We start from the raw sequence: 23,663 nt of genomic DNA, 5'->3' as shown, positions 1-23,663 counted from the left end.
GCGTCATAACAACGAAAAACATTAAAGTAGTTCGGTTTAAAGATACAGGGCGGCGCTCGGTGCACTCGGAGCACTCTCTGCAAGACCCTGAATCCGATAACTTACAGGAAGCCCTGCGAAAAGTAACGTAAAACTGCTGGCTACCGGATTAAGGGATTTCAAAACTGCTCGGTGCGCTCCTCATTTACAGCTTTGAACACATGTATAATTGTAGTTGCAACGAATTTTTCGTTAAAAATGCATATAAAAATGTAGCAAAAAAAATATTCTTAAATTTAGCCGAAAATAGGTACCATGCAGTTAACAGATAGCTATTAATTTTAACTATAAATTCAACTAAAAATTTTTTCCCTGGAATGATGCAATACTTGCCCAATGTTTACCAAATGATAATAGTTTATTCAAAATTCATGCAACATTCAAAGAAAAATAGCACTCATTTTTCAATTAAAAAAAATATGAAATGCTATTCTTCACATTTTTTATCAAAGAAGCTGAATGAGATCAGGTTTCATAAAATGTATGAAATTTTAATCAAATTTTATATTTTAGATCAAAGAGGTGCAACTGTCCCGCATTTATTAATGCAGGTTTAAAAAATGGCGAGTTTAGAATAACAAATATTGAAAATGTTCATAATCACTTGTCTGACAAGAAGAATCTAGGTCAGGACGAAAACGAAATACCATCTTCTATCGGTGAAGAGGCTGGAAAAAGTGTTCCATCCCAAAAAAAAAATCTGTAACAGCTGCAAGAGAGATTAAAACCGATACAAATATCAACAGTTTTTCAAGTGAGGTTACATAGAGATATTGTTTATAAAATTTCATGTTGATAAAAAAAATACATTTTAATTTATATGTACTAAAAAATTGTCTTTTGCCTAGATGACTACTGAAACTGAAAATCTTTCTTCAAGTGAAGTTGGAGACTCGAAAGATGATAGCCAAACAGCTTCAAATAATTTTCTGGAAGCAAATGTCTATTTTAAAAATAATATTAAAGTAAAGATTACATTGTTACTCTTTATGTATTTAAATCAATCAATAGGCAAGAACCCTTTGCGTACCAAGTATGTTTATATATATAGAAAAAAAAAATTATCATTCTACCAACTTCAGCTTTGTTTACATTATTTTGCATTTACAAAAATACACAGTCATTCAACCGAGACCCTACTCGTTACATAAAGAGGTCTGATCTGTTCGACAATTTCATAAATACAGAAGAAAGAGACGAACAACCGACAGAGAAGCAGGTATAGTAAAAGTATCCTTGACGTATGTGTAACATATTCGTTGTTCTTGTTTGTATTTATATATTCAGATAATCAATAATTTATCACCTTTATACGTCGTAAAATTTTTTTTTTTTTGTGACAAATGAAAAATGAAGAAAAAAAATAAAGTACAGATATTTTTTGTGGAATAATCTTAAATAATAAAATCATTATGTAGGTTTGGTTAGTTGTAGTATTACCTCGAGAACCTTTAATAGTTGAAGTACACGAAGCGCGTGCAATGAAATTGACATATTCAAGTTGGTAACTAAATAAACGTATTCACGCATCAATAATTCAATAATAAATTTTTAGGCAAGTCGAAACTTTAGTCGGTTTATTCAAAGAAATTTTACTTTCTGCAAGAAATGCACCAACAAATATTATTTTGATGGGTAATAAGATGATTGAACTGATGAAGTCAAGATTGGAAAAAATAATATATAAAGCTCCAACAATTTGCAGTTTCCGAAGGAGATAAGTCAAGTTGAAAGACCAAAAGGAATCGATAAGAAAGTAATGGGATTGGAAGAAAAAAATTCCCAAAACATTTCTAAAATGATCAAATTTGATCAGAAAAATGCGATGCTAGGCTGGATGAATTTAGAGGCTGGAGCTAAACAAAATGCTATTGAAGGTGAATATTTAGTTCAGGTGAATGATGTAAAAAATTTACAACACAACATCCAACACTATTTAGAAGATGCTATTGATTTTAATAAATTAGAAAATTACGTGCTAGAAGATACATACAAATGACTAACAAAAAAGTAAATGAAAAGTTGAAAAAAAAAAAAACGATTATTCGCTACGTGCACAATTTTGAAGCAGCGCCACCAAGGCAAAAACGAGAACTATTGGTCTGGCACAGCAGAAGGCAATATTCGCGATATGTGCTTGATACCTATAGGAATACAGCACCTGGATAGATACACGAAATGTTCTGTGTTTATTATATCACTAATTAATACAATGTCTCAAGTGGTACAATCCTATGTGAATATCTAAAGACAAAATTTGTACTACAAGCACTATAAGCACTTGAGTATTACTTCAACGCAAGTCTGTGTCCTGTGTGATACGTGATACGTTTTATTAGTTTGCAATGTAGTCAACACAGACCTCCTCTGACCAATCAGAGAGCTCCATTATCCCTATACCGGCGTGTTCACACAGTGTGCACACATGTTCATATACGATACGTTTAGAGGATCTGACCCCAGCTAAGAACTCTAAGAAATACACAGTACTTATACGATGTATTTCATTGCGTTTTTAATGAACATGCATGAGTAAAATATATACATACTACTCATAATTTTATTAAAAATGTAACCCTTAGAATGGTTGTCGATGTACAAACACATAACTTTCTGATGATAGCAATGCTTAGCAGTCTGCTAGCAGAAGACAAACATATCATTTAGTTTCACATAATAACACAGGTATTGCTGCGATCGCTTTTTCAGCTTGTGCACGTAGCGAATACGTGCATGTGTTTAAAAAAATTTTATGGCGATTCGATCATGTGTGATAGTTGCATGCTACGTATGGTACCATTTTCCGTGTGTAAAAGTTACTTCTGTTTCTGACGACGAATGATTTTGTAACTAATGTGAAAATATTTTTTAAGGATGCAAAAAATTATTATTAGGAAAAAATTTTAACACTTAATTACTGAAAAATGTAATTATTATAATTTTCATTGTCTACATTCTGTGAATACCTATTAACATTGTTAGAAGAATAATTTTTATTGAAATTATTGAAAATTATTATTAATGCAAGATTGATAAGAATGGTTATTTTTATTGTGATTGGATTACACAGTTGATGAATAGTATTAAAATTTAAATTTGAACTCATTAAAATTATTAAAACTTTAATTTGTATGGTTTTTATTTTGTAAGGATCAATAAACTAATAAGTAACTTATAATTGTGCATTACATATTTACCTTACATCTGAATCTTATATGCAATTTTTTAAAAGCCACAACCAACATTTATTTACTTCATGTGCGAGATAGTTACTTGCAGCAGATGACATATTGTACACACTTATAGGTAGGTACTTCCAATAATAATCACTTGTAATTTTCAAATTGAAATCGTACGCCACCCGCGGAGTGTATCGTGGCACCTGGAGCGTATCAATAGAAAGGTTAGACTTAACGTACATCACACAAGTTTTGCCAGCCGAAACGTACGGGCTGATTTAAAACACGGAATTATTTAAAAAAAAAAATTTTTAAATAACCCAATTATTTAAAAAAATAATAATTCCGTGTTTGAAATCAGCCAGTACGTTTCAGATGGCAAAAATTGTGTGGTATACGTTAGGTGTAACCTTTCTGTTAACTGTAGTTTGGTTCGGTTAACAAGCGAAAAAATTTTTTTTTTTCATCGCCCCATATCTCGGTTCTCGATCTATGGGGAGCATTAGTTTAAATGAACGAAAGGTTGGAAATCGCTTCTACTGCAATGTTACTAAGTGTCATCCGGTTATTTTGCTGATGCTATAATTACGCATCATTGCTCTAACTATGTACAGTGTACCGTGAACCGTGCGCGGAACTTGGAGCAGTGGGGCATTTATAACCTTTTGTAACGCATACCGTGTACCGTGGGGGCACTAGTAAATGAAAATCGATTTTTAAAATAGCGTCCTCGTTAATTAATGTGTTGAAACTAAAAAGTACGATGTATGACACAAACATTTCAAGTGCATGCAGCATCATAAAATTAAGGTGTATGTAAACGGTTATATTTCGTGCATACATTGCTAAACTCGATGTCACAATACATACACCAAAGTTTTCAGTGCACGCTCTTGCATTCACTGAAATTTCCAGTGTACGTTGAAGCGTTCACTGAAATTTCCAGTGTACGTTGAAGCGGTCACCCAAGTTGAGATTTTGTATCCATATACCATAATACAATGATACGTTAATAAAGTTATTAATACAAGGGAAGTTTTTAGAAAGGGTTTGACTTTTCAATAAGTTGCAAGGTACAAAGTTTTAATGATGCGTTTGTGTAACCAGGAACGTTTGATACTCACGACCATATGATACGAGCCACATAACCTGTAATGTGTCAACTTATAAATATCCTACACGGCACCTTAAGTTTCACCGAGATTTTGGATGCATCCTGCGCCGTACATCGAAAATCTCGGTGTACGCTGTGTCGTACATCGAGAATTTCGATGTACGATATATTTACACGCAAAGTAACCGTGCACACACACCTTAATTTTTTATTATCAGTGTACGTTAAAAATAACGTGTCATACATCATACTTTACTGTTCATACATGCTTATTGACGATGCTCTCTTATTTTCATCTAAGTTTTCAGTGCTTGCATGTGAGAACAGTGATTATTTAGGACAATAATCCTCCGTGAGGGGCAGTGTTGTACATTGTAGCAGAAAATTAGCCGCGAAATTCAAAATTACAAAAAAGTGAAAAAAAGTAATATTAAAAAAAAATTTAATTTAGGCATTTAAAAATCATAATAAACTAGAATAAGCATAATTACAGTAATAAAATAATTTTTAAGCCATTATTTAAGCAATAAATGGCAATTTAATGTTACCTCAGGTAAACGAATATTTTTCCTATATTTGAGTAAGCTAGGACCTAGCCGAGTTATAATAAGTTTCTAACATCACTACTGAACATCATGGTGATAAAAGGTATGATTTATTTATTAATAAATTAATGTTATATTGCAAGATTTCATGCTCATACAAAACATGTACTGGAGTATTTCTATATATGTGATACATCAATTTTGCTGCTCGAAAGTTGGCAGCATCTCTCAAGCCAGCAGACAGCTGAAGTAGGGCAGTGGAAAACGCGCTTTACGTTTATTTACGTTCTCGGCAAGTGTTGCGGTATTAAAACCGAATCTTTTGATTTGTACTCATTTATATTAAATATAATATGAGAATAAAAACTAATTAGTTTCATACGGTCATCGAAGAGTTAGTGCCTAGTATCTTCGATGCTTGACAGGGTTAATATGGATTAACCTATAGTATGTCAGATAAGTAAAAACATTGCTTTACACAATAAACATTATATTCTCTTAAAAGACAAGTCATCTTTTCATTTTAAGATCTATTTACTTTGTTCAAAATTATCATTTCAGGTGTAATGTGCAACAGTACTTTCCACATCAACTGCAGTTTTCTCAAGGGAGTGCTCAAGCACGGCTACTGTTTGCGCTGAAATTATAGATTTAGTTCTTCAATTAAAAAGTAAATTTCAGCCAAGCAAGAAAGAGAGAATGCCAAATACCTGGAGATGCAAGATGTCACCTATTGAAGGATAATTGCAGCTTCTTAATCAATCAAGAGCTGATTGAAAAAGAAACAACATCATCCAAGGAAATTGTGACGTTTTTTTTTCCACAACATTGTATCACAGTATTTTCCAAGAAAGCCAATTCTGAATTCTTTTTTCCTGAGCAAAAGTGCAAAAGTACTAGCTTTTAAACTCAATGACAAACAAATCTGAAAATCATATATTAAGTGTATAGTGTTAATAAACAAGCAGGTAGGCTAGACAAATCTTTAAGTTTGTTTTTTAATTAAGACAGTTTTCAATTATCAATTGATTAATCTGTCATTACATCTAAAAATGCTCATTTTTTTCATCCACTAAGGCCTCAAATATTGATCGTGACTTCTACTACTTTATATTAAAACTCTTGATTCAGTTTATTCAGAGGATCAATTTCATCGAAATAACAAGGACTGTTAACCATCTGGAGATGCAAGATGTCACCTGTCGAAGAGGAATGGCAACTCCTGGACTCACTCTAATGAATCATAAGTTGAATGGAGAAGAAAAATCTATAAAATTGTGACTTTTTTCCTTAATTCTGAATCAAAGTATTTTTCAGTGGGATGGATTATCAAGTGTTTTTAGAAATAAGCAAGCAGGCTGGATCAATCTTTGATTTTTTTTTTAATTTAGATACTTTTCACATTATGACTTTTTCATCTGTCACTATACCCAAAAATACTCATTTGGTTTATCCACTGAGGCCTCAAATGTTGATGGTGACTTCGACTTCAGTATACTAGTACTCAGGATTAAGTTTATTTAGAGGATCAACTTTATCGGAAGGACTGGAACTGCTAACCACTTGGAAATGCAAGATGTCACCTGTCGAAGAGTATTGGCAACTTCTGGACTGATTCTAATGAATCATTAGTCGAATGGAGAAGAAATATAACCTACGAAACTGTTACTTTTTCTCTCAATTCTGCATCTATGTAATTTTCATTGGAATGGATTATAAAGTGTTTTTGTAAACAAGCAACTAGGCTGGATAAATTAATAATTTTTCTTTTAATTTAAAAACTTTTCACTTAATAACTTATTTATCTGTCACTATACCCAAAAATGCTCTGTTTATCCACTTAGGCCTCAAATGTTGATGGTGACTTTGACTTCAGTATACTAGTACTCAGGATTAAGTATATTTAGAGGATCTACTTTATCGGAAGGACAGGGACTGTTAACCATCTGGAGATGCAAGATGTCACCTGTCGAAGAGTATTGGCAACTTCTAGAGTCATCCTTATGAATCATAAACTGGATGGAGAAGGGACACTATCAATGAAATTATGACTTTGTTTTGCCCAATTATGCATCAAAGTATTTTCTAGTGGGATGGATTAAAAATTTGTTTTTACGTAAGCTAAAGTTCAATAAATCATAAAGTTATTAGTTTTTTGTACTAGCTGTTGTATTGAATAGCAACTGATTCCTAAAATTCTACATTAAGCTTGAAGTTTTCTTAAACATTCACTCAGGCTATACATATCTTTGGGACACTGTTAGATGTAGTGTTTGTTATTCATTAATGTAGACTGATAAATCTCTGGCATTAAAACTAGAAATGCTCTTTTTTTTCTCATCCACTTAAGCCGTATATGTGGTTCGTGGTTTTTTATTAATACTGAAAGTCTGAGTTCAGTTTATTCAGATGATCAGTTTCAGCGGATTGACAGGGTCTGCTATATACCTGGAGATGCAAGATGTCAACTATCGATGAATGAATATTGCTTCTATACTAAATTTAGTCCATTGAGAGCAGGATGCAGAAGAAAACTTTCAATTATAAAATTGTGACAAATGAACTTCATGTTTTCGTTTTATTCTTAAGTAAAAGTACAATGAACAATAAGTTCTTAGTTGTACTAGCTTTCATTTTGAACAGTAATCAAATCAAAACATTTACAAGTTTTAAATGTTAACAAACGATTAGACAGGCTAGTGACGTTTTTGGGCTTCTTTTTAAATGGATATTGAATAAGTTATTTTTTATTGTCAACTGATTTATCTCCAATATTAAAACTAGAGTTACTAATTTTTTTCGTTAATTTTATTCTGATATTTAATTTATGACTTTTAGTTCATATGAATGGTATCCATTTCATTGGAACAAGCAAGAAAGAGATCAGAGGACTGCTTAATACTTCGAGATACAAGAGGTCACCGTTTTTTTATTATTTTACTGGAGTATTTGAATTTTTTTACATTACTTTAATCTTCTTGCTTTGAACTTAATTCATGTCGATCTTTTTGCAATAAAGTGGAGCTTGGGTGAGCAAGCGCTAGCATTAAACAGCTCCACTCTCTTTCAGTTATAAATAACAACTACATCCATTTTCAAGAATCAAGCGCAGGCACTCAAAAGCTTAATTATTTTTTAGTTATAAATAATAATCCAATTAGTTATAGTTAATGGTTGGGCGAGCAAGCACCGTAGATGAAAAGCGAAATCTCTTTGTCATAAATAAAAGCTCAATTTATTTCTCAGAGAAGTTTAACCGATTTTCATTGATAAATATCAACTAAATTATTTTTGACTACCGTAAACGGTAGTATAACGACTACATGTACTTTTTATAGTGAAATTAATTAACACGTTAATGCTTGGATGAGCAAGATCAGGCGATGAGAAGCTTTACCGTTTTTCATTCATCGATAATTATTAAAATAATATTTTTAAAAATAAGTCTAACGACTAAATTAATTTTTTTTAATAGTAAATAATGAACAATTTGATGCTTGGTTGAGTAAGCGCCGCAAAAAAGGCGCTTAAGTCTCGTTGCGTTATAAGTAATAACTAAATTTATTTTTGGGGAAGATGAGCAAGTGATGACAAGCTCATTTTATTTATAAATGAGAATTAAATATATAATCTTTTAAGGAATTAAACGCTTGCAACAACTGAATACATATTTTTTTCATATAATAAGTAATTAACAAATTAATGTTTGGGTGAGCAAGCGCTGTAAAATTGAAGCTTAACTTTCTTTAAATTATAAGTGATAACTAAATTAATTTTCGGGAAATAAGGGCAGGCGATGAGATGCTTCACTATTTTTTAGTTATAAATCTTAAGTAATTGATTGCTCATGCAAGTGACTACTTGGATGAATTAATGAACTTTTTTGTAACTGTAAATAGTAAATATTTAATGCTCAGACAAACTAGCGCCACAAATGAGGATCTATACTCTGTTTTTCTTATAAATAATAACTGAATTAATTTTTGTGGAAAAAGCGCAAGTGTTAAGCTTAACTGTTTTTTGTTCATAAATAATAGTTGAAGAATTTTTAAGAAAGTGAGCCATAGTGACGACTGAATGTTTTTTATTTTTAATAACAAATAAGTTAATGCTTGGACGATCAAGTGCCGTAGAAGAGCTCAACTCTCTTTTCTTTAATTTTTTGGGGAACAAGCTCAGGTGATGAGAAGCTTTACGATTTTTCAATTATGAATAATAAAAATAATAATTCAATTGATTCTTACGAAAGTAAGATCTGGTGACGACTGAATAGAAGTTTTTTCGTTATGAATAATAAACAGTTTAATTCTTTATCGAGCAAGCGCCGTAGAAGAAAAGCTTAAGTCTCTTTAAGATATAAATGACAACGAAATCAATTTCTGGAAAATAAGTGCAGGCGATAAGATGCTTCACTGATTTTTAATTATAAATCATAATTAACTGATTGTTTTTGCAAGTGCGTGCTTGGATGAATGAATAAACTTTTTATTTACTATACATAACAAAAATTTAATGCTCTTTTACATCAGTACCGTAGACGAATATCTCAACTGTCTTTTTCTTATAAATGATACTAAATTAATTTTCCAGGTAACAAGCGCAGTCAATGTGGAGCTTAACCGTTTTTTAATCATAAATAATGATAATAGCAATTCTTAAGCAATTAAGCGCTGGTAACGACTATATATTTTTTTTCTTATTATAAATACTTAACAAATTAATGCTTGGGCGAGCAAGCGTTGTTAATAAGGAGTCTACCTCTCTTTTTCTTATAAATAATAACATCAATTTTTCGGATATCAGACACAGGTGATAAGAAACTAATTTTTTTTTTTAATATTTGTTATAAATAATAAACTAATGAACGTTCGGGCTAGCAAGCGCTGCAGAATAAGAACTCAACTGTCTTTGCGTTCTAAATATTAATTATTATAACTAAATCAATTTTTAGGAAAACATGTGTAGGTGATAAACAGATTTACTTGTTTTTTGGTACGCATAATAAATTAACCATTTTTAACTTTATTGATGTCGTTGTTATTGCATTTTTTGTATAAAGTAATGCTTAGGTCAGCGAGGGCTCTGGCGAGGGCCTCGCTTGGAGAGCTCCACAATTTTTTAGGTATAATCATTAAACTAAATTCATTTATCGGGAAACAAATGCAGGTGAGGAGAAGCTTAACTGTTTCTTAGTAAGAAAAGATAATTATTTTAATTTGTAGACAAATATGTTATTGGGATGACTGAATGAATTTTTTTTATTATAAATAGTAAAAAAGTGTTTGAGCAAGCAACCGCTGTAAACAAGGAGCTCAACTTCTTTTTAAGTTTTCAACAACTGAATTAATTTGTGAGGAAATAAGCGTCAGTGGTGAAAACCTTAACTTTTTTTTAGTTATAAAAAAATTACCAAATTATTTGTTATAAATGAAAACGCTATGGACGAATGGAAATTTATTTGTTTTATTATAAAGAATTGCCAAATTGATGATTCGGTGAGCAAGCGCCGTAGATGAGGTTTGAGTTATAAATAATAACTGAATTAATTTTTCGGAGAACAAGCGTAAATAAGGATAAGCTCACTGTTTTTTAGTCATCAATAGAAATTAATTAATTTTAATTTTTGCATGGTCGAGAAAGCGCTGTAGATAAGTAGCTTAATTCTCCTTTAGTTGTAAATAATAAATATATTAATTTTTCTTGCAGCAAGTGTCTGTAATGAGTAGTTGAACTATCTTTTACTTATTAATAAGAACTAAATTAATTTTTCGGTAAATATGCGCAGATGAGAAGAAGGTTAGTGTCTGTTAGTTATGAATGAAAATTAACTAATTTTTATTCATGCTTGGGCTTGTTAGTGCCGTAGATAAGAAGCTGAACTCTCTTTTATTTTTAAATAGTAACTAAATTCATTTTTCGGAAAGAAAGCGCAGGCAATAAGAAACTCAACTGATTTATAGTTATAAATGATAATTCAAAGAATTCTAGGACATGTAAGTGCTGGTGACGAATATTTAAAACTAAAAACGTATAAAACTAAAAACAATTAGGCTTTTAATCGCCTACGCTTATTTCCAGAAAAAATAAATGTAGTTATTACTTATAACTCAAAGAGAATTGATATTCTCTTCTGCGGCGCTTGCTCGACAAATCATCTATTTGGTAATTGTTTATAAAAAATGAAACTGTTCGCTTTCTTTGTATAACAATTAATTGTAAAAATTTGTATAAGTAAAACTCAGTTAAGATTCTCACCACTAGCGCTTACTTCCCCAAAAATTAATATAGTTATCATTCATAAGTAAAAAACAGTTCAGCTTCATCTCACCTGCACTTCTATCCCGAAAAATGAATTCAGATATTAGTTATAACTAAATGAAAGTTGAACTTTTTGTATACGGCAGATGCTCAGCGAAACATTTATTTTTTTACTATTTATGATAAAAACAAATTTTATCTAGTCATCCCAAGAAAACATTTACCTTACAATTAAAATGATTATTATTTTTTACTAAGAAACAGTTAAGCTTTTCCTCGCCTACACTTGTTACCTGGATGAACAAATTTAGTTTGATATTTATAACGAAAACATGTATTTATAGATAAAAATGCAATAATATCGATTAGAACCAAGATAAAATTAATTTATTTATCATACATAACTGAAAAACAGTAAAATTTATTATCATCTTTGCCTGTATCTCTGAATATTGATTTTGTTCTTATAGTTAGTATTTATGAATCAAAGAAAGTTGAGCTCTTTTGTTGTGGCACTTGCTCGCCCAAGCATTTATTAATTTGATATTTATCGCAAAATAAAAATTAAATTCAGTCGTCACTGTCACTTACTTTTCAATAAATTCATTTATTTACTATTTATAAATAAAAAAACAGATAAGCTTCTCACTACCTGAGCTTGTTCCTTGAAAGATAAATTGAGATACTATTTATAACTCAAAAAAAGTTAGACTCCTTATCTATGGCGGCGCTTGCTTGCCCAAGCTTAAACTTGTTTATTATTTATAACTAAAAAAATCTATGCAGTTGTCACCAGATCTGATTTTCTTAAGAATCAATTTAATTATTATTCATAATTAAAAAACCGTGAAGCTTCACATTATCTGCGCTTGTTCTTCAAGTCTTCAAGAAATAAATTTAGTTATTATTTATAACTCAAAGAGAGTTAGACTTCTCATCCACGGCGCTTGCTCACCAAAGCATTAATTTTTTAAATATTTTTAATAAGAAAAATAATATGTGGTCACCACCAGCGCTTACTTTCTTAAAAATTACTTTTATTATAATTTGTAACTCAAAAACAGTTCAGCTTCCACCGCATCTGCGCTTGTTCCTCAGTAAATAAATTCAACTTTTATTTATAAAAAAAAAAAAGTTGAGATCCTCATCTGCGGTAGTAGCTTGTCTGAGCATTAAATATATATCATTTATAATAAATAAACAGTTCATTTATTTATCCACGTACTTACTTGCATAAGCAATTAATTATTTAAATTATATAACTGATCTTCGTTTGCACTTATTTTCCAAAAACTAATTTAGTTATCATTTATGACTATAACAGATTGGAGCACTTCTCATGTGGCACTTGCTCCCTTCATTATTAATTTGTTAATTACTTATAATGAAAATAATTAAGTTGATTATTTAGTTGTCGCAAGCGCTTACTTTCTTTAAAATTCGTTCAATTATCATTTATAAATAAAAAACAGTTAAGGTTCTCATCGCCTAAGCGCGTTCCCCGAAAAATTAATGTAGTTAAGACTTATAACTCAAAGAAAGTTGAGATTCTCTTCTGCGGAGCTTGCTCACCCAAGCATTAATTTATTTGTTATTTATCATTACAGAAAGTTTATTTAGTCGTCATAATACCGGTCACTTTCTTAAAAATTAATTTTATTATTATTCATGATTGAAAAACAGTTAAGCTTCTTTATTACCTGAGCTTGTTTTCGGAAAAATGAATTGAGTTGTTATTTATAACATAAGGAGAGTTCGCTTTTCATCTGCGGCGCTGGCTCGACCAACCATTAATTAAAATTAATTTAATTATGATTTATAACTTAAATATAATTTTAAGCTTTTGACTGTCTGCGCTTGTTTCCTGAAAATGAAATTATTTTTTTTTACGCTAAAAGAGAGTAGAGCTCTTCAACTCTAACGCTTGCTAACCCAAGCTTCAATGTATTGCAAAAAAAGCAATAACATCGACCACGAATTAAGTTCAAAGCTAGAAGATTCAACTAATATAAAAAGTTCTAAGTATTCCTGTAAAATAATAGAAGATCACAGGGTCCTAAATGTTATAAAGGCAAATATTGTATGCTTGATGATATCTTGCATCTCGAAGTATTAAGCAGTCTCTGATCTCTTTCTCACTTCTTCCGATGAAATGGATACCTTGAATCCAGACCTGTCATATGAACTAAAAGTCATAAATCAAATTTCAGAATAAAATTAATGGAAAAAATAACTAGTTCTAATTAGTTGTAACTAGAAGCATAACTAGTTCTAATAACAGAGATTAGTCAGCCAACGACAAAAAATAACTTATTCAATATCCATTCAAAAAGAAGCCAAAAATGTCTCTAGCCAGCCTAATTGTTTATGAACATTTTAAACTTGTTGTAAATGTTTTTGATTTGATTGCTGTTCAAAATAAAAGCTAGTACAACTGAGAACTTATCATTGATTGTTATTTTGCTCAAGAATAAAAAAAAAATTTTTATGTTTATTTCACTTTAAAATACTTTAAGGCTGAATTGTGGAAAAAAATTGTCACAATTTTATAATTGATTATTTTCATCTGCATCCAACTCTTGATTAACTAAATTGAGTCTAGAAGCATTATTTATTCATCCACAGGTGACATCTTGCATTGTCAGGTTATTTAGAAGACCCTGTCACTCTGATGAAATTGATCCTCTGAATAAATTGAATGCAGAATTTTAGTATTTACAAGAAATCACAAACCACATTCAAGGCTCAAGTGGATGAGGGAAAAAAAGAGCATTTCTAGTTGTAATTTCAGAGATTTATCAGTCAACAATTAAGAATATCACTACATTTAAAAATGGCCCAAAGATATTTATAGCTTGACTTCAAGTTTGAGAAAACTTCTAGCTTAATTGAGAACTTTAAAATTTGGTTGATATTCAGTTCAACAGCTAGTGCAAAAAACTAATAAGCTTATTATTAATTGCACTTTAGCTTAAGTAAGAGCAATTTTTAATCCGTCCCACTAATAAATGCTTAGATGCATATTTCGAAAAAACCAAGTCATCATTTCATAGATGGTGTTGGTTCTTCTCCATGCAACTTATTATTCATTAGGATGACTCTAGAAGTTGTCATTAATCTTAGACAGATGATATCTTGCATCTCCAAGTGGGTAACCATCCTGATCACTCCGATAAAATTGATCCTCTGAATTAACTGAATCCAGAAATTAAGTAGAAGTCATGATCCTTGTTTAAGGACTAAATGGATAAAAAAAATGAGCATTCATAAGTATAATGACGAAGATGAATTAGTTGATAATTTAAAACTGTCTAAATTAAAAAAAATTGATCCAGCCTGCTTGCTTGTTTCTAAAAACACTTGATAATCCATCCCACTGAAAAATACTTTGATTCAGAATTAAGGAAAAAAGTCACAATTTTATAGATTTTTCTTCTCCATTCAACTTATGATTCATTAGAGTGAGTCCAGGAGTTGCCATTCCTCTTCGACAGGTGACATCTTGCATCTCCAGATGGTTAACAGTCCTTGTTATTTCGATGAAATTGATCCTCTGAATAAACTGAATCAAGAGTTTTAATATAAAGTAGTAGAAGTCACGATCAATATTTGAGGCCTTAGTGGATGAAAAAAATGAGCATTTTTAGATGTAATGACAGATTAATCAATTGATAATTGAAAACTGTCTTAATTAAAAAACAAACTTAAAGATTTGTCTAGCCTACCTGCTTGTTTATTAACACTATACACTTAATATATGATTTTCAGATTTGTTTGTCATTGAGTTTAAAAGCTAGTACTTTTGCACTTTTGCTCAGGAAAAAAGAATTCAGAATTGGCTTTCTTGGAAAATACTGTGATACAATGTTGTGGAAAAAAAAACGTCACAATTTCCTTGGATGATGTTGTTTCTTTTTCAATCAGCTCTTGATTGATTAAGAAGCTGCAATTATCCTTCAATAGGTGACATCTTGCATCTCCAGGTATTTGGCATTCTCTCTTTCTTGCTTGGCTGAAATTTACTTTTTAATTGAAGAACTAAATCTATAATTTCAGCGCAAACAGTAGCCGTGCTTGAGCACTCCCTTGAGAAAACTGCAGTTGATGTGGAAAGTACTGTTGCACATTACACCTGAAATGATAATTTTGAACAAAGTAAATAGATCTTAAAATGAAAAGATGACTTGTCTTTTAAGAGAATATAATGTTTATTGTGTAAAGCAATGTTTTTACTTATCTGACATACTATAGGTTAATCCATATTAACCCTGTCAAGCATCGAAGATACTAGGCACTAACTCTTCGATGACCGTATGAAACTAATTAGTTTTTATTCTCATATTATATTTAATATAAATGAGTACAAATCAAAAGATTCGGTTTTAATACCGCAACACTTGCCGAAAACGTAAATAAACGTAAAGCGCGTTTTCCACTGCCCTACTTCAGCTGTCTGCTGGCTTGAGAGATGCTGCCAACTTTCGAGCAGCAAAATTGATGTATCACATATATAGAAATACTCCAGTACATGTTTTGTATGAGCATGAAATCTTGCAATATAACATTAATTTATTAATAAATAAATCATACCTTTTATCACCATGATGTTCAGTAGTGATGTTAGAAACTTATTATAACTCGGCTAGGTCCTAGCTTACTCAAATATAGGAAAAATATTCGTTTACCTGAGGTAACATTAAATTGCCATTTATTGCTTAAATAATGGCTTAAAAATTATTTTATTACTGTAATTATGCTTATTCTAGTTTATTATGATTTTTAAATGCCTAAATTAAATTTTTTTTTAATATTACTTTTTTTCACTTTTTTGTAATTTTGAATTTCGCGGCTAATTTTCTGCCACAATGTACAACACTGGTGAGGGGAGTATTTTTAGGTTGCTTGAAAGTCGACATTTTTGACACCGTGTTCCATGTACCGTGGGGGGGGGGGACCATTGCCACCCCAGCCAGCAGAAAATTGAAAATTAAATAAGTAACTGTATCAGACTTGTGAAGTTGGCGCCCGTAAATATTAAATATTAATATTTTGCACCTATTTAGGGCTTAAACAATTCCTCCTTACTTGCGGATTTATCCTCCACTTGAATTTTTATTTGCGGATCAATAGTTTGCGAGATATTTGCAAAATAAAAAGTCGAAAATGGGCGCGGCGCTGAAGTATAAAAAACTTTGTTTTAAGTGCTAAATTGGGTTAAAATCCAATTCTACCTGTACAATTCGATTCCTCCTCATTTGCGGATTACGGAGGTATATAAATTAATGTAATTAAATGTCACAAAGTTTGTAAATAATGAATTTAATTATTGAGTGAGAGAATCTAGTAACTTTTGTCTAGTGACTTTTGGTTCAGTGCACCGTTCCTGTTGTTCGGTACATGTCGTTTCCTCCGTACTGCGGGTTTTACAAAATATTCATCAGAATAGAAAACTTTAGTAGGTATTAATCTATTAATTATTAGTTATAAGTTATTCAGCTTTTGAGTCAATACACACACACACACATACATTACATACTTGAAACTCAAAGAAAATATTATTTGTCAATAGATACAGATTTTTCATCTTGAGAATCTAATATCTGGAATCTATTGTGGCAAACACTGTGGACTAATATTTATTCATTACGCGCGAAATTTTAATATTTGTTGTTATTCAAGAAACAAATAACAACACAACTAAAAAGTAGCAGTACAGCTATCATTACAATACAAGCCACAGCTAAGTAAGCACACAAGTCATAATTTTGTTTGGACAAGTTTTAGAAAACAGCTCAAGCATTCAAATTTCACGCGTAAATGATCAATCAGGCGAATTGAAGATCAAGTTACTGACCAATGGAAACGGATAAAAGTGACACTTGCTGTGTTCGCCTAAGGCTCTGTTTGTTATTAAGTCTGTTAAGGTCACGTGATCATTTATCATAAGTGCGAGGGAGACAGCATGATGTCACCGTCTCACTCGCACTTATCATAAATGATCACGTGACCTTAACATACTACAAACGGAGCCTATGCAAACACAGCCCCAGTAATAAATTTAAAAGTACTCAATTTTAAAAAATGTTTATTAAATGGGTTTACTCTAGATTGCATAGTCATCGAAAAATGTGTTTGTGTGTGTGTATTTACCCAAAGGCTGAATAACTAATAACTAATAATTAATAGATTAATACCTACTAAAGTTTTCTATTCTGATGAATATTTTGTAGAACCCGCTGTACGGAGGAAACGACATGTACCGAACAACAGGAACGGTGCACTGGACCAAAAGTCACTAAACAAAAGTTACTAGATTCTCTCACTCAATTAAATTCATTATTTACAAACTTTGTGACATTTAATTACATTAATTTATACACCTCCGTAATCCGCAAATGAGGAGGAATCGAATCGTACAGGTAGAATTGGATTTTAACCCAATTTAGCACTTAAAACAAAGTTTTTTATACTTCAGCGCCGCGCCCATTTTCGACTTTTTATTTTGCAAATATCTCGCAAACTATTGATCCGCAAATAAAAATTCAAGTGGAGGATAAATCCGCAAGTAAGGAGGAATCGTTTAAGCCCTGAATGGGTGCAAAATATTAATATTTAATATTTACGGGCGCCAACTTCACAAGTCTAACTGTATCTAATCGACGTATTAAAAACTGCTCTTTTCAAAAATGCAAGTAACAAAAACTGCTCCCTTTTATTTATTTAGTTAACGCAAATTAAAGTGCCCTATGAGAGGCGACATTTCGCAAGTCAATATCTCAGCTAATGAACAATATTTCGTAATGATTCTTGTTGTAAAAAAACTGCTCTCTTCATCAACAAAATTGCTCTATCATTAAATCGTTACCATGATCTATTTACCATTGAGAAAAATCGATTTGTTGATATTGCTGTAAACCATACAGTTTCTAGGGGATTTTTGCGTTTCATCAGTTGGCTGCATCTACTGGCATATTAATATGTGTATTGGGATTATGCTTCTGCCACGTGACCTCAGTATATATATGATTAATATAAAGGCGAAATAACACAGGTCTTATGGGAGAAATCTTGTTTTTATTTTTTTTTCGCACTTAAAAAGATATTGAGCTTAAAAAGATTATTAATTCCATGTTACTGACATAATGAGAGTTACGTAGTTATTTTTTTCCTTTGGTGAATTCGTTCATGAAGGTTGAAACAGCGTTTTGAACGTGTACGCAGTGCCCTTTAACCCTGCTTTGAGCTGTTTGTTTATCTCTGAGCATCAGCAGCAGTAGCGCAGCAGCAGCAACAGCTGAAACAAAACAAACAGCTCAAAGTAGGGTTAAGCGGCACTCCGTATACGTTCAAAACGCTGTTTCAACCTTCATGAACGAATTCACCAAAGGAAAAAAATAACTACGTATCTCTCATTATGTCAGTAATATGGAATTAACAACCTTTTTAAGCTCAATATCTTTTTAAGTGCGAAAAAAAATAAAAACAAGATTCCTCCCATAAGACCTGTGTTATTTCGCCTTTATATTAGTCATATATATACTGAGGTCACGTGGTAGAGGCATAATCCCAATACTCGACTGCTGCGCGCGCGCGCGCGCGTGCTGCAGCTGTAAGTAGCAGACCAGCAGATAACATGAAAATAACAGAAGCCAATTTGTTTATATCTTAAGATATAGTATAATATGTCAAGTATCGGTATAATTATGTTGTTTTAATTAATTTTTTTACTATCAAAACTCATTTACATTGAATATACTTGATGTGTACTTGTGAAGCAAGTAATAATTGTTTAATTAGAATAAGTTTGCAAGCACACGTACTTTAAAAAACGAGGATTAAGTAAGAGAGGATGTATACAGCGTTGTTTGTTTTTTCTGCTCTGCTCTTAAGAGTTAGGTTTAGTGAACCCCAATCAGTCCCAGACTCATCTTCTTGACAATAGTATCCAGGTCTTGGCAGCTAACATCCACCTGCACTAGGTGTAAAAAGCTGACTCGTTGTTCCTGTTTCTGCATCCAGTACCACCAGCAGTCATTTCCAATACCACAATTAAAATTAATGGTGTGATTGGACTTTAAGTAGATAAAGTGATCAAACCCATTAAGTTTTCTGTGAAAGTTCGTGCCATCAGATAAGTAAAATGTTTAATACTTATCTTGTTAAAAATGCATTTCTACATTTTTAAGAAAGTTTAACTTTGTGAAAAATTCATTTTCTACGTGCAGATGGTTCATGCCTTCTTTAAGTATAAAGTATCCTATTTTATAAACCCATAGCTCATACTACTATGATAATAGCTTATCTGGTATGTACATAATTTTAAAAAAGCTTAAATTTTGCATCGTTAGTTGATGATATATTTTAACAGTTGAGTGTGTTGAATGAAAACTGATGGTTATTGGTTTTTTTTTTCTTTTACACAGATCAAACTGATGAATTTCAAAACCTCAAAATGTCTCAAACTGACGCTGAAAATACGAAAAAAATGTCAAGACCACTGGAGCAACAAGTCAGTCCAAAGCTAGGAATGAAATTCAACTTATGGTGCAAAATATAGGTAGGAGGCTGGCAAAGGTTTAAGTGAATCATTACAAGGTAGGGTGTAACCAGTGGAAGTATCATCTCAGAAAGGTGATCGAGGTCTGGGGCTTGAATTAAAAGAATTGCAGAGAGCCGAATTTCAATTTGATTCAAAGAAAGAAGTTGTTAAAGTTATCGAAAAGGTGGTTTAACGCAAGCAGATTAGTCACCGTAGATGGACCATTGATAAACCCATATTGTTTAAGACAAACGGGTGGGAAAATTTGAGCTGATATTCTCTGGTGCATTAATTGACCTAAGATCTTTAGTATTACACTAGCATGCATTATTCGTCTATAGTTAGTATTCAAGGATGGGTCACCTGACTACGTTTCAGGTAAACATAAGCTGATTTTTATGCTCTTGGAAAAACACCTTCAGTCAATGATTTACAAAAGAGCAGAGTTATCGGGTAAGAGGTTTAACTAAAAGAATTCTGGATAAAGGACGATGATTCGACGACTTTATTTGATGTATCGCTAAAGAAATATATATTGTAATCTTCACACTTTTCAACTAATCTTTCACTTCCTATTCAGTAACTTCCTCGTTCAATGGTAACTCTTTATGGGTTTCTCTAGCCATGTGACCTTTTCAATAACTTTAACAACTTCTTTCTTTGAATCAAATTGAAATTCGGCTCTCTGCAATTCTTTTAATTCAAGCCCAAGACCTCGATCACCTTTCTGAGATGATACTTCCACTGGTTACACCCTACCTTGTAATGATTCACTTAAACCTTTGCCAGCCTCCTACCTATATTTTGCACCATAAGTTGAATTTCATTCCTAGCTTTGGACTGACTTGTTGCTCCAGTGGTCTTGACATTTTTTTCGTATTTTCAGCGTCAGTTTGAGACATTTTGAGGTTTTGAAATTCATCAGTTTGATCTGTGTAAAAGAAAAAAAAAACCAATAACCATCAGTTTTCATTCAACACACTCAACTGTTAAAATATATCATCAACTAACGATGCAAAATTTAAGCTTTTTTAAAATTATGTACATACCAGATAAGCTATTATCATAGTAGTATGAGCTATGGGTTTATAAAATAGGATACTTTATACTTAAAGAAGGCATGAACCATCTGCACGTAGAAAATGAATTTTTCACAAAGTTAAACTTTCTTAAAAATGTAGAAATGCATTTTTAACAAGATAAGTATTAAACATTTTACTTATCTGATGGCACGAACTTTCACAGAAAACTTAATGGGTTTGATCACTTTATCTACTTAAAGTCCAATCACACCATTAATTTTAATTGTGGTATTGGAAATGACTGCTGGTGGTACTGGATGCAGAAACAGGAACAACGAGTCAGCTTTTTACACCTAGTGCAGGTGGATGTTAGCTGCCAAGACCTGGATACTATTGTCAAGAAGATGAGTCTGGGACTGATTGGGGTTCACTAAACCAAACTCTTAAGAGCAGAGCAGAAAAAACAAACAACGCTGTATACATCCTCTCTTACTTAATCCTCGTTTTTTAAAGTACGTGTGCTTGCAAACTTATTCTAATTAAACAATTATTACTTGCTTCACAAGTACACATCAAGTATATTCAATGTAAATGAGTTTTGATAGTAAAAAAATTAATTAAAACAACAAAATTATACCGATACTTGACATATTATACCAGATCTTAAGATATAAACAAATTGGCTTTTGTTATTTTCATGTCATCTGCTGGTCTGCTACAGCTGCAGCACGCGCGCGCGCGCGCGCAGCAGTCGAGTATACACATATTAATATGCCAGTAGATGCAGCCAACTGATGAAACGCAAAAATCCCCTAGAAACTGTATGGTGGCGTTGGTTGGGGAAGGGGGGGGCCCTAGGAGAGTATTTGAGGTTGTTTGTAGGTCGACTTTTTTGACACCGTATTCCGTGTACCGAGTACCGTGTACGGTCCACGGTCAAGTGCACGTATTCACTGCCTTGTTTAAACTAGTTATTACCAACAAATAGAATGAAATTTTTTCTCCTTGGGTAGTACCCTACGTTATAAATTTCTTAAATCATAATATAATTACGAGCTTTCTTTAAAACAATTTATAGTTGGCACTCTTTTTCAATATTAAAAAATTTGAAAACATCAAATTTATACAACTGTAAGGTAAAAACGGTATCAAATATTATTTAAAATAACGTTAGCTTGAAGTATTTTAAAAAGGGACAAGCCAAGAGGGCAGGTCTTTAAATCGTATTTATGGATTGAATGCAAATACATGTTATATGTAAAATGTCAGCATGGTTATCAAAACTTGATTACCTGCAAACTAATGTGTTACAGTTTGCTCTGAACTAAGTTAAGTCATTAAAAAAAAATCAGGCACCTTATACTTACTTAATTTTCTCTTAGTGTCCTTTAAACTTAATATCGATCAAGTTTTAAAAAAAAAAAGAAAAAAAAAACCCATTTATAAAAGGAGTATTCATTTTATACTTATAGCTCATTTATAGTAGCAAGTATAAGATAACACTTTACTACACAGGGCTATGCTCCTATCTTTATACATTACCATTCCACTTAAACGGTGTAAAAAAAAAGAAAATTTCAAGCCCACCACAAGTGGCATTAGCCTTACCTAAAGAGCAATACTTTTCGTCATTACTAGCAACACCGAGATAAACATCCTGACTGACGCTAATAGTGTAAATTAAATCACTTAATCTCCTAGCATTGACAAAACTAACATCCTTAACTAGAAAGTAGTAGTCGTAGTCTTCGAGATAACTGTCCGTTATATACTTTAACGCGTGAAAGGGCTGAAGAATGACACGGGCGTCTGTGAAGCCAACGATCCCAGGTAGCGAGACATTAGGCTTCGTTCCTTCGGCTATGGACACGAAGTAGCGCACCTTGTCCACTAGATGTGCTAAGCTCCGGTTCATAGTAACTGCCCGACTGTACAGATATTCCGGACTTGTCAGTACCCCAACGAAAAGTTTATTGCGTATACCAAGCTCGGTAGAGTAATACCTTGGCCTGACGAATACGTTAGGTGGCTGTGGAATCTTCAACTGCTCGCTTGCCAAAGAGCTGATCTTTCGCTCGAATTCATTAACCCGAAAATTGTTTTTGACACTATTTGCACAGTGTATCAAGTAATGAGGATTAGAGCCACTGTCAAGGTTTTCACTACAGCTGGACAAGTCGATGGGCAAGAAAAGCAAGCTAATACTTAGCCCCAGGCAGATACCAATAAAAAGGTAAGCATTGCTGCGACAGTTAGTTAGCAGTATACTGACAATCGGATTCATTATTACAACTGATGTTGCATTAACATTAGAGCAGGGGTCTCGTACGTAATTAGACCCCTATACTTGCTATTCAAATTAAACTTTAATTTACTTAATGGTCACTCTTCTATTTTTATAACGGCATTTAACGTGAATAAAAAACGCTGCCATTCAAAGAAAAAGGCTTAAGCTCCCTAAACATATGCAAGTTATTGGTTTACACTGATGGAAGTACATGAATGCACACTGAGAGAGAGAGAGAGAGAGTTGGTATTTGGTATATAGATGGTGTATTTGCAGCGATGGGATATATATAGTTCCGGCCAGATTTGGGAATTCTCTAGGACCCAACCTCTCTGACGTGGGAAATCACTAGATCAAAAAAAAAATAGTACCGAAGGTGACGCGCGAGATTCAAATAAGGTCCAATAACACAAGCGCCCATCACCCAATAACCCGGGGCGCTTACTGGCAACTCTGTTAAATAAATAATTATTAATAACACAAGCGCCTATCACCCAATAACCCGGGGCGCTTACTGGCCACTCTGTTAAATAAATAATTATTAATAACTCAAGCGCCTATCACCTAATAACCCGGGGCGCTTACTGGCCACTCTTTTAAATAAATAATTATTAATAAATAACACAAGCGCCTATCATCTGATGACCCAGGGCGCTTACTGGCCGCTCTTTTAAATAAAT

General features: G+C 32.3%; 1 protein-coding gene across 2 annotated transcripts in view; it reads right to left on the bottom strand.

Annotated features, from left to right (window-relative positions):
• The window catches only part of Chpf (Chondroitin polymerizing factor), a 172,082-nt gene extending 148,930 nt beyond the window's left edge, over positions 1-23,152 (bottom strand). For both annotated transcript variants that reach the window (XM_089597907.1, XM_089597908.1), the window contains exon 1: positions 22,305-23,152. In XM_089597907.1, the coding sequence (XP_089454033.1) occupies positions 22,305-22,980 (676 nt within the window). In that variant the 5' untranslated portion in view covers positions 22,981-23,152. The remainder of the gene's footprint in view (positions 1-22,304) is intronic.
• Between the last annotated feature and the right edge of the window lie 511 nt (positions 23,153-23,663).

Source organism: Copidosoma floridanum, unplaced genomic scaffold, assembly GCF_036245765.1.
Source record: "Copidosoma floridanum isolate Cflo_tuat_1 unplaced genomic scaffold, Cflo_Japanese_pri ptg000040l, whole genome shotgun sequence".
NCBI lineage: Eukaryota > Metazoa > Arthropoda > Insecta > Hymenoptera > Encyrtidae > Copidosoma > Copidosoma floridanum.
This window is presented reverse-complemented; position numbering and strand designations above follow the sequence as displayed.